General features: G+C 51.5%; 1 protein-coding gene across 1 annotated transcript; it reads left to right on the plus strand.

Annotated features, from left to right (window-relative positions):
• Positions 1 to 11,456: 11,456 nt before the first annotated feature.
• Positions 11,457 to 13,615, plus strand: SPSK_08725 (uncharacterized protein; the record flags this gene model as incomplete). The annotated part of the gene is made up of 3 exons (XM_016735313.1): positions 11,457 to 11,511; positions 11,589 to 12,598; positions 12,683 to 13,615. The coding sequence occupies 3 exons, from the start codon at positions 11,457 to 11,459 to the stop codon at positions 13,613 to 13,615; spliced, it is 1,998 nt and encodes a 665-aa protein (XP_016587153.1).
• Positions 13,616 to 15,129: the final 1,514 nt, after the last annotated feature.

A 15,129-nucleotide genomic window follows, 5' to 3' on the forward strand; every position in this document is an offset into this window, starting at 1 on the left:
AGTGAAATCCGCATTGGGTCGACATGATTTGTCTCCTTTTGATTCTCCTTTGTATCACCTTTACTGACTGACGACGTACTCTTGTGCTCCGCACGTATCCAATAAGATACGAATGTGTAGGGCAAACCCGGAAACACGCGATCCTGACACACGTTTGAAGCGAGCGACGGCGAAACAAAGAGACGCCGGCCGTTTCGTCCGACTATTCCACAAACCTGGGAACAGGTATGATACGTGCATCTCGTATGGCGATGCAATATCGTCGAAACTCGATGCCAGGAAGTCTGGTTTCGAGAAACATTGGCTTTTTCATACTCGATGTGTTTTGTGTAGATGGGTACAGTTGTACTTCCACCCACTTTGTGTGCGGCGGATGCTGCATATTGATAGCACACCGGACCAATGGTTATCGTACACTGTCGTACGCCTCCCTCTTTCTTGAACCTATTCCGTGCATCCCCGCTGCAGAAGCGTGGCACAGTCGACCGGGGACACGCCGAAGGCTCCAGTGGTGTGCATGGAATACAATGCCCGTTGAATGTACGATACACGATTTTTGATGCACGATGTGCGACATATGGTGCGGAGGTGGTAACCTCTGTGAAGCACGCGTGATGTGCACTATCTCGTCTGGCAAGATCTTGGACATCGTGGGTCCGCGAGGACAGTTGACAGCGAACAGGGCAATCAATAGTACGAACTATAAACTGCGAGATAACCTCCAGCTTGTCCATGGATTGTTTTGATGACGCAAGCAGCACGACACTGCGATATTGCATAAGATTGTCATTTCAAAGACATACAGAGAAGATCATGTCTTTCGTGTTGCGGTCCTGTTTGTGACGAGACAAGAAACCCAGCCCAGAAGGCACCGACCCGATACGCTACGACACTTACTTTGCGAGTAGATGACTCCCCCACCGCTCCATGTCCTGGACACGCCAGCCATCGGCCTCTATTGCGAGCGCACCACTGCTATGTTGTCAAGGTATCGCTTGCGGGTGAGATGGGGATCTCTCGCTGCACTTGCCGTATCAGGGGCCATTGGCATTACATGGTACCAAAGCCCAGCCCGCCAGCCCGCCAACCCGCGCCCCGCCGATGTTGCCTTCGCACCCCCTGCTCCCTGTTGCGTTTCCCGTTTTGCCCCTGCCTCTAGTACTCGACGGTCCGATTCCTCATATTCTAGGGTGGTTCGGGGGTGTCTTTCAAGGGGAGGGAGGGTAATTCCCCGGTCGCATGCAACTCCCAAAAACAAAAAAGGCTACGAGGAGAGGCTCCATCCTATTAGCGGTGGCGTAGGATGGTGTAGCATAGCTTGATTTGGGGAGACCACAGGGTCTGGACGGCGCTGATGGACAGTGAGCAGCAATCTTGAAGGCATAAATGGTAAATGGGACACCTTTTTAGAGTGCACACCATGGACTCGTTCCCACTGATAATTTATTCTTGCAGTCTGGAGGAAACAGACTGACAGAGTCTTGGAAGCAGGGGAGGCCAAGCGGAGCCAGGGTTTCTCCCAGCCGAGAGACTTTTTGCATACTGGGCCCGCTGGGGTTCACTTTATGGTTCGGAGATGGAAGCTCAACAGCGTTAGCTTGCTCTGCAAGACAATGGAGCCCTACGACATGCCCCCTGTAGATTTTGGAGTCTTGGAGTGTTGGGAATCTTGTCCCCTGTCTTGCAATCTTTTGCGATCTTGCGTTCTTGCATTGTCTTGGCCTTGTCATTTCGCCCGCTTCCCTGTCACGGTTCCGCTGTGGACTGGAGGCTGGACAGGAGATTTGTCCTCATTCTGAACAATCTGTGTACTCTGTATCGGCCAGAGCGAGACCGTCTTGGCAAGCCCAAAAATGGCAATGGGGGTTCATCCATTGTGCGCATGGCAGTGACAGGGTTTGTCCCCTCTCTCGGAAGAAATCGAGGACAGTTTGCAAAGCGACCGATACGACCGATGCAAGCTTCCAGCCTCATGTCGTCGTGTCCAGCCCCCATTGCAAATCTGGTTCTTTGCTCTTTGGCCCATCTTGGGTTCAACGCAACCTGTTCGGTTGGCCCTGCTGCGCACGTCTTCTGTTTGTCTCTTTTTCAAGCGCATTTCTGCAAGTGGCCGGTTTCGTCGTCGTTTTTGTACATCCTTTGTTTGCCTTTGTTCTTTTTAAACGTTGGCGCCCCGGATGAGTGATTCGCGGTGTTGGTCTGCTGCTACCGTTTTCGTTTTTTTTGTCGTCTTTTCGTCGTCTTTGTCCCGTTTTGTCCTCCAGCATCTATGTGCGTTTCAAAACATCTTGTGCACGGAGGGAGGCTCCAAAACCCCGGACACTCTCGAGGTTGTTTGTGGGAAGTATCATAGTTTCCGCAGTCTACAAGAATCCCTTCCCTTTGGATTTTCGATTCGTTGCTTTCCTGGTCGAACCCACGTTTTCTCATGACCGCCGAGCAAAACTCATTGTTAGCGAGGATTGGCAAAGAGGGTCGTGTTGTCGAAATAAGGAAAGCCCGCTGTTCACCGACAAACCTCGTGACAAGTGATTGCTCGTTTTGACACTGTCATCGAGAAAACGTGGAAAACGGTCCTTGCCCATGTTCGGCCAAGTTCATCGAGCGGGCCGGAGTCTGAAACACGCTATCAACGCACACTATGAATAAAATAGTAAAATACGTTGAGAGCGCCGTCATATTAGTGGGACCTGTGGGCTCACGCTGGTCTTTCTTTTTCTGCCTGGGCCTCTCGTTCTTGCCTGTCTCGCCTGTCTTCCCCGGCCAAACGTGGGACTTGCCTTTTGGGGTGTTATCTTTCTGACGGCCTTCCTGAAACTTCTGTGGCGCTCGCCATATCCTGTCCTCGCAATCGCACCTTCCTCACAGCCGTTCTGCACCGGTCGAGAGCATTTAGTGAACCATTTGGTGCGTTTCGATTAGTGTATCGCCCTATCTATTGTTTCACACTGCTGTTTCTGCTTCTCATGTTTGCTGCCCTCTTTTCCTGGTGTTTTCTTGCCATAAAGGGACATAATTATCTTTAGATTTCTTTCACGATACCGTTCAATTTCTCTGCGCGCACAGAGCCTGCCAATCGTCCGTGCCCTTTTTTGGGCAGATTGCAGATTGCAGATTGCAGAGTTTTTTCTGTATGATTTCAATTACCAATTCTCCGCGGAAGCGTAACCGGCCCAAAACCAGGGACACAGAGGTTGAGAGGCAAATAAACAATGTACACCGTCGTAGCGAGAGGCAAAAACGACGGCAGAGTGCAACGTCGATGAGAACCAGAAAGGAAACAGAGGCAGAGGGGTGGGGAGGAAGTATGGTGGTCATGACGATCGTTCCAGCACTGCCCAAACTGTCAGTGCGGCAATAAAATCCCTGTCTCAAGTGGTTTGGATGCTGGACGTGTCCTGGCCGGCTGGCATGTCACCCTTTTCTCTTTTTCTTTGTGAACGTTGTTTCGTAGACGGAGTAGTTGCTGGCGTATTCCGTACTGTATCCTACATACAGAAGTAGATGCAACTTACTTCCCGGGAAAAAGGGCGCGGCCCCTGAAAATAGATTGAAAATAACGAACAAAAAGAGCCTCGCGCCACCACCACAATATCGTGACAACTATAACGTATGTCGTAGACAGAACATTCGCCAAGGGCCCCGCCTGTCGACGCCTTCCATTAGTCTTTCTAGAACGGCCGCTTGCGTCGAGCCAAATCGCAAGCGAAATGAACAGCTGCACTATTGCTGGGCACGAGCAATGGAGAGATTGAGAGCAACTGCAGCTCCAATCTCCCATTTCCAACTGCCGCCCGCGTGGGCAGTCGATGCCATTTGTCCAGTGCCGGTGGTACCTTGTCAAGTAATACGAAGTACGGACTATGTTGTTTTGGCGAGGTCAACGTGGCTGTTGCATCGCTGCCATTCCCTCTGCCTGTTGCCCTCTTGCCTCCTTGACAGTGCATTGCCGATCACCATTGGTCCTTTGATCCTTTTCACCGCGGTTCCTTCATCTCGTTGTCTGCCGTCTGTTGCGTCTGCTTGCCGTCCGCTTCCATATCTTGGGCAGGAGTGGATGGGGGGCCCAGCAAGGTGAAACCAGCCCGTATTTGGTTGACGTCGTCGTCACAACGTGAAATGCTACTCATGTACGAGATATGTCGTACTAGACTCGGAGTATGAAATGCCTCACAACCTGACGTTGCATTGCTACCGAACAAATTGCGAACGTCCGTTTTTTTGTTGCCCTGGAACTAGACGTCGCCAGCATTTTGTAATTGACACCAAATTGACACGATTCGGGAAATGATTTCACTTTTGTTTGGGCAAGAACAATCTATGGGAATATGTCGTTCAGCCAGGTTGCCAAGTCATCTTTTCTCCCATGTCGCACTCGATCACCGGGCGATGCATGTCAGCCTGCGTAAAGCGATGTCTCCCCGCCCCCTTCTTTGTATATTCCGCGGAAGAGGCCGCCTCTCTTGCTGTGTTCGTCTCTTATCGCTCATCCCTGGCCTGCACTCTGCTGATGAAGCATTCGGAGGTTGGCTGACTGATAACTGGTCGCCGTCAATCTCCATAAAACCAGTGAGCAAATGCGGAGCGCCGCAACAAGATGTTGCGTGCACAAAACCAACCAAGACAGCGGTAAGAAACAGCAAAAACTCAGTATACGGGACACGCAAGAATCAAACGCCCTCGACACCGTACCTTGCGCTAAATTCTTACAGGTACACACCATCCGGCATCATTGGGAACAGGGGGTCAGCACGAAGAGGACACGAGCGGTCGAGTCGGGGTCCATTGCAGTGCTCTTGGACAGCGGCTGTGACCAGCCAATAATACGCTAGAATTGGTTCTCACCCACGCGCCGTTCATCAATAAAACGAAGACATCGCAGATTCTGTCGTATTAGGAGCCGTGACCATCAAGTCTTTTGGTTTCTTCTTTCCTTTTTTCTTTATCCCATCAGCCTCCCGTCATATCTTCACCAGACGATACCCTGGTAACGTCATCTCAGTGGCTGGCATGCGAGGGTGCTGCCGCCCTCCTTGTAACGGCTCGTCGTCCACAGCCCCGTCCACCCCCCGACGCCCAGGGAAGCGGCAGTCACGTTGTTGAATCAGGGGTCCGAAGAGCCAAAAGAGAACCCAATGGAAAATAGGCCTGGACGCCAGTGCTTTCCATCAGTCCATTGCACAGCAGAACGCAGGAAACGCAGCAAGCCCCTTTCTCTCCAGGGGGTGTTCGTAAGAGCCATTGTTAACAAAAAGTGTTTGCGTCACACTGTATCAGCTAATTTAAAAGGTAAGCCGCCAACTTGTACTTCGTACCATCGTTGGAGAAAGACGACGTTGCCAAGAAGGACCCAGGCCACTGCCATGAACCGGCAACCAGGGGTCAACCTTGTATGAAATAGAGCGACGCAGGACGCGAGGGGATGTTCAACCACGAGGGGGGAAATAGAAGAAAAAGGGACAAAGCGCGGTTCGTTTTTTGTCAACGGTCGTCAACGTTTGCCAGGGCGAGGGGTGCTGGCAATAATACACCGGGGCTGTCTATATGTACGACGTATCGCAAGATCGTCAGCCACTTGTATGCGATATCGAGCCAGGAGTACTCGTTCACTAGGTGCGTATCTTGTGGCATAGGATGTATATTCCGTGGGCGCGAATCGGCGCGCTTTTTTATCTCCCTATTACGTCTTGGGCTCCTCTTCACCGTTGCTCATTCACCATCAATCTTATTGCCCGTGCTTTTGCAGGGCAACGACCATTCTGCGAGCCTGGACTTCGGGAACTGTGGTGCAACACTATGCAGCCCTTTCACTCTGTCGCCATTTGTGGATACCCAAGGCTTGATGGTACAAAAGTACAGGTGGCATGCGGTTTTTATCCTGCATGAACGAAGAACTCCTACATTTTGAAGACCAGAAGTGAAAGATGTGAACTGATGAACAGGCAATGTATCGTCCAGGCTTGTCATATTGTTCTTCCCCAGTGTACAACATACACACCCCTTTAGCGATCAGTCTTAATTCTGGGGAAGACAAAACGATGGCAATCATGTTTAAAACACACACACACACACACCCACGCACACACACTTTCCTAGGAGAGATAAAAAACCAAGGACTTTGGCTTAGCCGCAGGAGCTGAATCTCAAAACCAAATTAATGAATCCAGCTTTCGTTGACAAGAGTATGAAAAGTCTGGGAAAAAGAGGAGACCTTGATGCGGAGAAGAGAGGACTCCAGCGAAATGAACTGTCACAAGCAAAACGTGGTGTAAACAGAGCAAAAGAATTGCCGACAAAGGTCAAAAAAGAGACTGGCGGCAGCGACCGAGACCGTAGGTTCGGGACAGATGGCTCGCAAGTTGCGGAGTACGTTTTATTGGAAAAGCACATGCAAGACTCCGTGAACCGACGACTCAAAATCAACATGTCAACCCCCCGCTCCTTGTCCAAAATCCCAACACTTTGGGCCCACGCCTTTGAAAGAAATCATGGGGAAGTGACGAAAAGAGGGTCATCCCGTTGCCGCCGTCTAGTTTTCGCCTTTGACCTTTGTTTGCATTGCATGGCAGGTGAAAGGCGGGGAAGAAGACAGTGTCGACGACAATGGCGAGTTCTAGTTTTGGAATGGTTATTTTCGAGACGAACCTCGGTCTCAGTAGGATGTACTCCATAGGCTCTTTTGACGGTCACAACGATTTCCGACTCTTTGATTTTGTGGTTGTCTTCGTCATGCTTGTGTAGTCAGCGATGCACACCAACTCGGAGGATTCTCGAGAAAAGGGGCACGGCCACAGGCACAGGTGCACGAGCATGAGTGAGCACGGACGTACGGAGCAATACGTATGTGCATTAACATATATGTAGTAAATCGCACATTGCATATTTTTGCGTGTGTGTGTGGTGGGTGGGTGGTGTGTCGCCTCCATCTGTCGTTTTGCTCGCACATTTTGTGTTAGAGAACTGGAAACATTTCGCAAGAGACACAAACAGACGACCCAGACGACAACCCCCATAAGTGTGAGGTCCGGGTAGGTGGACGGGAGGTGGACAATGCGCTGTAAACTGCCGGGTCGATCCCGCGTATTTGATGTGCCAATGAATGTCTCTCATATTTGAGTTTTTGCTCGCTCTTGTCTCTCCTCACCCTTTCGTTGTCTCTGTCTCAGCTAGCAACGTCCACATTCTGCCTGTCAATTGCCCGTTCTGGCTCTCCTTGTTTTCTCGTTTATCGACCATCGTTTATGGCGCATCGGATCGTGTCTCAGGGATCTTCTCCAGATTTTTGAGAGTGGCTTTTTTATGTTCGTATGTCAATTTTGTGTGCCGCCTCTTGCCGGAATGTTTGAGAATAAAAAGCAACTTAGTGTACTGAAATCCAAAGACTGGCCATTGGGACCGCTGGAACTACGGCGCAGGTGAGACAAGGTGGCAAGGAGACACTTGGTGCCACTTGCCGTGGCTGGGCCAATCCAGGGAGGGCTGGTATGACAGAGGAGAACGGTGAGGTTGCGAGCCTGAAAGTACACTCTCTTGGGAGGATCATAGCAAACGTTTAGGTGGACTTGGGTGATGTTCAGGGAGACGCAAAGAGGTCTCAGGAGACTTGAACTCTCGAGGCTGATCCAGGGAGACTAAGACCTTGACAACTTTATCATCGACCTTGTTTTGTGTGAGGCACCACAGAACGGCAGTGGTCTGTAGTGGACGGCAGCGGACGGGAAGGTCTTGGGGCAAGGCGACACAGAGTCCCAAAAAAGATGGGACAGGGATGACGCCCGTTCGAGTCTTCAAACTTCACCGGCACATCGTTTTTGATGTCTCCCCAGCGGTTGCCCCCTTGCGCCAGAACAGCGCCAGAGCAGCAAACTGTGCGCCAGAACGGGTAAAAACTTGCGCCAGAGAGCCCCGCCAACTGTCAAGAGACCCAGAAGTCTAACTCGCGACGGCGGCATTTGACAAACTCGCGACTACGACTGTGTCTCCGTCTGGATGTCGATCTCTGGGTCCCCAACCCAAGGGTTTCTGTAAACACAAACCGGGCCAATGTGTCCGTCCTTGTAATACAACGTTCCGAGTCTCGTTCTCAACGGCCGTTCTTCTGTTGTTGTCGTTGTCGGCTTTCTGCTCTGTCTCGTTAAAGTTACTAGGGACAGAAAACCAACCCGTCTCATGTGATGGTATTGTGCTCGATGCCTGTATCACAAGCAAATATGATAATGGCTCACCTGTCCTTTATTTGGCCCGGCTCGACGCCAACTTGATATCCGACGTAAAAGTCGAAAAACGCACCAATCGCGTACCATGACTATCGACAAAAGCGGTAAGGAACAGACATTCAAAATCGACGGGGCGATGGATGGAAAGGGCGGGTCCACAGACAGAATGACAAGAAAGTAACTGGTCGAAAGAGTTCCTGTGTGTCGAAAAGGGGTCTTGAAGCTGGAAGCTTGGAATCGACCAATGCCCCCAACCCCCCGTCTTTTGTTGTGTTACCATCTCTCTTGCACTTGCTCTTCGTATCTTTCGTGATGCCTTTCTCTGCGGCTCTTGCCATTTTGTCTGGCTCTCGGTATTTTGTCCCCTGTGGGTCGACCCACTTCCCACATCCAAACAGAGAAGGAGGCCCTGGCCCACACCCACCTCGCACGTGCACCCATGCTTCTTCGATCTTTCTCTGTTCCTTCTGCATTTTCTTCTCTTCCTCCCGCATCGCGCTGCATCGTTGCCTTGCCCTTCCTTCTGCGCCGCCACCCAATCTACTTCGTAACTGGCTGAGGCCCTAAAATCGGTATCCTGGCCGCGGCGAGGCTTACAGTTCTGCTGCCCCAATCAACGTGTTGAGTAACCTTCAACACGCTGTTCTCAGTAGGGGACGGCAGGCATTATAGGCTTGTCAAGCAAGAAGCAAGGAAGAATCCTGGCCCCCAATTCGATAAAATTCTTCCTTTCTTTGTGAGTGTGGGAGTTCTGGGCTGTTGAGCTGAGCAGCGTACCATCGTAAACTGGCAGGAGCGATATTTTGCCACCTGCCTCCTGCCTTCCTGCCTTTCGCTGTTTGCATCTGCTAGTTGCCTCTTTTCCAATTGTACTACTTACTCCCAGGCTCGCGGTCGCCTGCTCAGCTACCCCTTTTCGACTTTTTTTTTCTCCCACGGCGACTATTCTCTCATAAAGTGTCGCCTCCAAACTCTGTCACCAGGCTCAGATGCAGCCACTCACAGGTATGATCGGCATCCCCAGCACGATTCTCTTATTTGCGAGCATTCCTATGCGCGTATTCGACCTATGAACTTTTCCAGCCGCTGTGCTGTTTGTCAACACTTCAAGGGACAGCAAAAGTGGCGGGATCCCTTTCTCCTCTCCCCATCGCCTGGCTGGCTGCGGTGACAAGACGCAGCGTTAGGGACCAGGGATAATAAACTAACACCTGCTCCGGTGCTAAGCGATAGAGCACTAACAACAAGTTTACGGAGACCATTCGCGCCAACAAGACCAGATAGCCTCTTCTTTTCGCCATTTTAGAACGACAGGGGAAAAAGAAACCAAAAAGGGCAGTTGCCGCAAATGGTCGCCGTTGCGATTCGTCCAAACCCCTATCCCTAATGGACCAGGTTCCCACAACAAGTCTTGGTTGCTGTTCTCTTTGAATGTCGTCTCTCTCGCTGCGAAGAGGCAAGACCTGTCACTTTCTCGTTTTTTGTCGAGTCTACAGTACTCCGCAACTACCTGGTCCTTGTTTCAATACCAGCTATGGGGTACCTGAGCGTACGACATAGGTATATCGTGGTTATATGGTTTTACGAAGGACATATCGCGGCTGGGACTTTCAGAGATGTCGGTGTGGGCCTTTTGTAACTTCTCATCGTTGGCCATGTCGGCTCCGGAGCTATCTTTGTGTCTTCGACTGAGTACTTCTTGCGGGCGAGAGGCAAGGGAGTACCAAAGCACACGACACAAAATACAAAACACAGCCCAATGCCGTGCACTGGTGCCGGATTCGAGCTCACAAGGTCGCAAGCCCTTTGTCCCTTGGAAAGACGAGCCCATCCGTGTTGGTGGCCCTTCTTTGGCAAACACTCTCACACTCTCGACCACAGGGATATGCTGTCAACAAAGTATCTTACGATTCTTGCTGGGGGTGAAGGTATGGATCACTGCCGTCAGGACCAAAAGCAGCAAAAGTGAGGGAGGCGACACGACTGGGAAAAGTGATGGGCACTGAAGCTAGAGAACCCACACAGAGTGTGATCTGGGACGGGGCAAGTGAACCGACAGGGGTCAAAAGAAGACCCAGAAAGAGGGGAGGGGGGGTGAGAAGAAAGGATGAGGCGATCACTTATTTTCACTTTTTTCTTTTATTCGTTTTTATTTTTTTGGTGCTTCATCCTGGCAAGGAGTGTCCCCATTTAATACACAGGGCCTTTTCCATACAGAGACACTTTCCCATTGTTCCCCATTCGGTGCCTTCCATCCCCCTTCTCTTCCATGCACACACCTATCACACCCTATCCTACCCCAGTCCCTTTTCTCGTTCGCGAAGCATACAAATGATTCTGGTCCGCCACCACCACCTCCGCTTGGACTCCCGTTTTTATTCCTTTCCTTTTTTTCCTTCTTCGGTTTTTATTTTGGTTTATCATTCAAAAATTAAAAGACGTGTATCTTGACGCGCCTGGTTCTTTTTTTCTTTCTTGTTGTTATCTTTATTCCATCTTAATACTTTTCTTTTTGTCTACGACTATTCTTTCACGAGATTGCGCTGCACGACCTTAGCATTTCCTCTTTCGGCGTAAACGACAACCTTTCCAGCGTCTGAAGCAACGGGTAAACAAAAAACTGCAACCGACCAGCTACCACCACCTCCATCACATATCAGAACACAATGGCAAGGACGGCTTAACCGCAAACGAAATCGACGACTACCCGCCATTTCCTAGACGAAAATCAACTCGGACGACCTCGTGTAACGCTTTTTTTCCCTGGCCGCCACACCGTTCTTTTTTGGTCCCTCTCAGCATCCGAATTACAGCTTCGAGCAACAGTCAGTTGCGGACGCAAGCTTTTCCCATCGTATCACCGTGTACACCGTCTCGCCAATCCCTCTTTTACTGACGGGCTGCCACGTTAATTTCTGTTCGTCTTTTTCTCTCTCTGACGACATTTTCTCATATTTCCTTGGACGGACAACGCCGGTCAGCAAGAGGACAAGAATAATCCTTCGGAGGGAGCCTACACCCACGGAAAAAAATTACGACACTACTTGAGGTCGTGTCATACAAAGTCGCTCTTTTGCTGTCTCTTGGACCTGGGCAGCCTTAGGGATTCGTGCGACAAACTGGTGATATCCTCTTGAGACGTGATTAAAGGGAAGGCCTGCAACTCCCAGCCTCTTCTCGTCCCGGCGCAAACACCGAAACAATACACTTTCACCATCACCGCAAGGCCAATTGCCCACCATGTCTTGCATCGCGCCTTTTTTGCCGGCGCAGAACTATAACGACTCCACAGGATGTAAGTATGGGGTGGGGAGCATAGATGGTTCGAAGACTGGTATCGACTGAAGATCGAAAGACTAACGCCAACTCCAGTCATCGATGGCCGGCTATGTTCGAACCTGACCGGCACCACATGCTGTCTGCCGTGTCCGCTCACGGACTGGGTTTACCCAGACAGCTTCGTCACTCTCGGCATCGCCGCTGACTGGATCGCCGTCGTCAGTACTATCTGCTGCGTCGCTCTGCTATTGTCGTGGGCCCTTTTGCCCGTCGACAAGACGCACCGACACTATCTCAGTATCTGCTTGACCTTCAGCGTCGCCCTTCTCAGTCTCGGCTTCGTCGTCCCGCTCGCCGCCCACCCGCAACAATGCGCCGATGCCATAACTCCAAACGGTATGCACTCCAGCAGCGTCTGCGGCGCGTCTGGTGCGCTCCTTATTCTCGGCGGCTGGGCAGCCATTATGTGGATTTTCTTGCGCTCGCTGTCCCTGCACCTGCAGATCTGCTGGCAAGTTGTAGTCGGCCGTAGCTTCATGTGGGTGTCGCATGTCACCGGCTGGGGCATCCCCGTCCTCGGTACCACCCTGGCCCTCGTCTTCAGTGGCGTGTCCTTCCGCTTCGGTACTACCTGCCACATCAACCACGAGAACTCTTTGGCGGATTTGTGGATTCCGTTGCTCGTCTTTGCCGGCTTGTCCATTGTTGTGCAGCTGGTCACATTTGGCTACTGCATCAAGGTCTATCTGGCCTCGCTTAGCGACAACGCCGCATCGACCGAGAACTCGGGCCTGCCTTCGTACAGCAACAGCATCCGTACCATGACGCCCCGACAGGCCTACCGCCGTGTTCGCCGTGTCATCCAGCTCCAGTGGCGCGGTATAGCCATCGTGCTCATTATCGTCGTCGACGTCATCTTCTTCAGCGTTGTTTTTGTGTTCCAGGACAACACCGTGGCCGCCATCAGTGCCGACCCAGCAAAGGCTACTACGTGGCTGATTTGCCTCGCCACACACGAGGGCGACAAGAACAAGTGTCTCGACGACGCTGCCGCCTTTACCGTCAACGAAGCTACCGTCGGTGCCGTTCTCGTCCTACTTGCAGTGAGTCTTGGCCTCATGAATTATCAGACAGACACGGTTTATGTTTTAAAATGAGTAAATAAAATAGCCTACTAACAATCCTAGATGAACGGCATCTGGCTCGTGTTCCTTCTCGGCCGCCTCTCCATGGCCCACGGCTGGGTGGACCTGCTCACCCCCGCGTCGCGGCGCAACGCCAAGCGCGAGTTCGTTTCCGCCGATGCACGGCTCGACGACCTCAAAAAAGATACACGTTCGTACGAGATGCTCTCACGAGATGCCTCATCCTCAGCGGTGGAGGCGGGCGGCGGCGGCCATGGTGGTATGGATGCCGCCATGGCCATGTCTGCCAGCAACAAGGACAACGACATAGTAACCAGCTTTTCCTCACCAACAGGCCTCGCGTCACGATCAGCCATGTCCCCATCGATGGCGGGCAGCCGGGGCCCCGGGGCTGGTCACTCGTCGATGTCCCCCGGGTCGACTCATGAGTCGTCGCGCATCGCGTCGCCGCCGCCGGCTCTCATGGACTTGAACGCAGCAGCGGGTCTCGGCCTGAGCAACGGCGCCAGCAACAACCGCGGTAGCAACGGCGGCGACACCATCGGCATGGGCTACAACGGTAGCATCAACCAGCATGGCCGCTACGGCAGCCACAGCAGCTACGCAACCGCCACAGGAGCTGGCGGTGCCGCGAACGGCACACCCAGTGGGCGCCGCACGCCTGATTACTTCGGCCAGACTGCGCGCTACAACGCGCCCGCGCGTTCCTTCTCCAATCCGCGTCCACCCACCGCCAACTCCATAAACGGACCCAGTGGGCCAGGCTCCTTTGGCAGCCCAGCAACTAGCACCCGGACGTGGGACGCCAGCCAGACATATGCGCGGGCAACGTCACCACCGACGTCCCCGCTGGCAGCTGGCGGCCGCTCGGAACCGATCCGGAGCCACAGTCGCTTTAGCAGCCGCGGTGAGAGCCGGGGTGGCAACGACTTCGATACGGAGAACCGTCACCCGCTGGGCATGAACCGGATATGAGCAGCAAACGCTACTTCAAGCTCCTGTCTCAGAAGTTTAACATCGGCTACCACGTGCACTTCCGTTTCCACTATTGGTCTGGCACTCTGTAAAAGCCCCATTACTTCGACTGCCACGTCCCGTTACGTCGCCAGAGAACAAGGCCGATGTACGAACATATTTCGGAAGTGCGACTGTTTGGGACCGCATCATTCCTTTTATACCTGACTGTCATGTCACTCTCATCTTGACTTAAGGCCGCCATCATGCATTGGCAAGCCGTCACACAACCAGCACACGATGCATCATTGGAGTGAATGATTACAGGAAAGGGACTCGCCCTAACCCGTGATAAACAAGCAAATTATCTATTGCATTATCTACCTTTGTTTCATATGTTGTTATTTCTCTTTACTCATACCCCATTCTATTTTCTTACCTCTTTTTTGTGCTTTCAGCGAACTACTTTTCTTGTTTATGTTACCATCTTTTCCAAGTTTTTCGCCGTCCTTGGGACGTGTGTTGTACTTTGTCTCTATACTCTTGTATATATGGGAAACAAAAAGGACTTTTCTTGGAAAAGAGAGTTGTTGGGCCTAGGTGTAAAGGCGAGGAATATTTCTTCGGCCAGGCCATGCACAACACCAGCGACGCGACTATGCGAATATATTTCGGGGCGTCCTGTTTTCTTTAAAACTTTATTGGGTTCACGAGGGAAGGACATAATGGGATGGAGACGACGGAACGGAAGATAAACGGACTAGAGTCTTATGTAATAGAAACCATGGTCCTCTCTTCCTTCATATATATATACACACATATATTCACACATAAAAAGCTGTAAAAGCGAAATATCAGTCAAACACGATTAAACTTAGGTTCCCAGCCAGCAACAGTTGATTCGCTGGTGCAGATGGTCAGCAACACGGCATTTGGTCGCGTGCTACTCTCTCCACAACTTTGGGAGCGATGGTTTGACATAAAATGCGGGCGCCCTGGGACGGTACTTTGTGTAGTGGGTAATACTACGCAAAAGCCGTGAGGCCTAGGAGCCACATGCACCGCGAGAGCCTTCGGGTGTCGCGGGGTAGTCAGATTCGGACCAGTAATACTGGGTTTTCCTTGTCTGCCTGGGAAAGGAATTGTCCTTGTGAATGGTCGCATTTTTACCTGGTCTGAACAGACGCATCCCATTGAGGTCTTTCAATTCGCACATAGTATATACAAAGGCATAAAATATGGTGGACGGTGACAATCATGGCTAGATCCCAGTTCGTGACGGCTCTATTGGTCTGACAGGAAATGTTGTTCGGTCGCATTCTACGTCTTAAGAGAGGCTGTAGTGACTACAACATATAGGCGAGCGTTTAAAAGGGCAAGGCGGACATATTCTTGTGTAGAAACGGGCATAAAATGAACACAATAAATGGAAATGAAAATGGAAACGAAAATGGAAACGAAAAGGAAAGGAATAAGTGACAACATGGAGACACCAGTAGATGGCACAGCGCGGGATGTAGATCTACTACAGCCAG

The sequence above is a fragment of the Sporothrix schenckii genome, assembly GCF_000961545.1.
Source record: "Sporothrix schenckii 1099-18 chromosome Unknown Cont44, whole genome shotgun sequence".
Lineage (NCBI taxonomy): Eukaryota > Fungi > Ascomycota > Sordariomycetes > Ophiostomatales > Ophiostomataceae > Sporothrix > Sporothrix schenckii.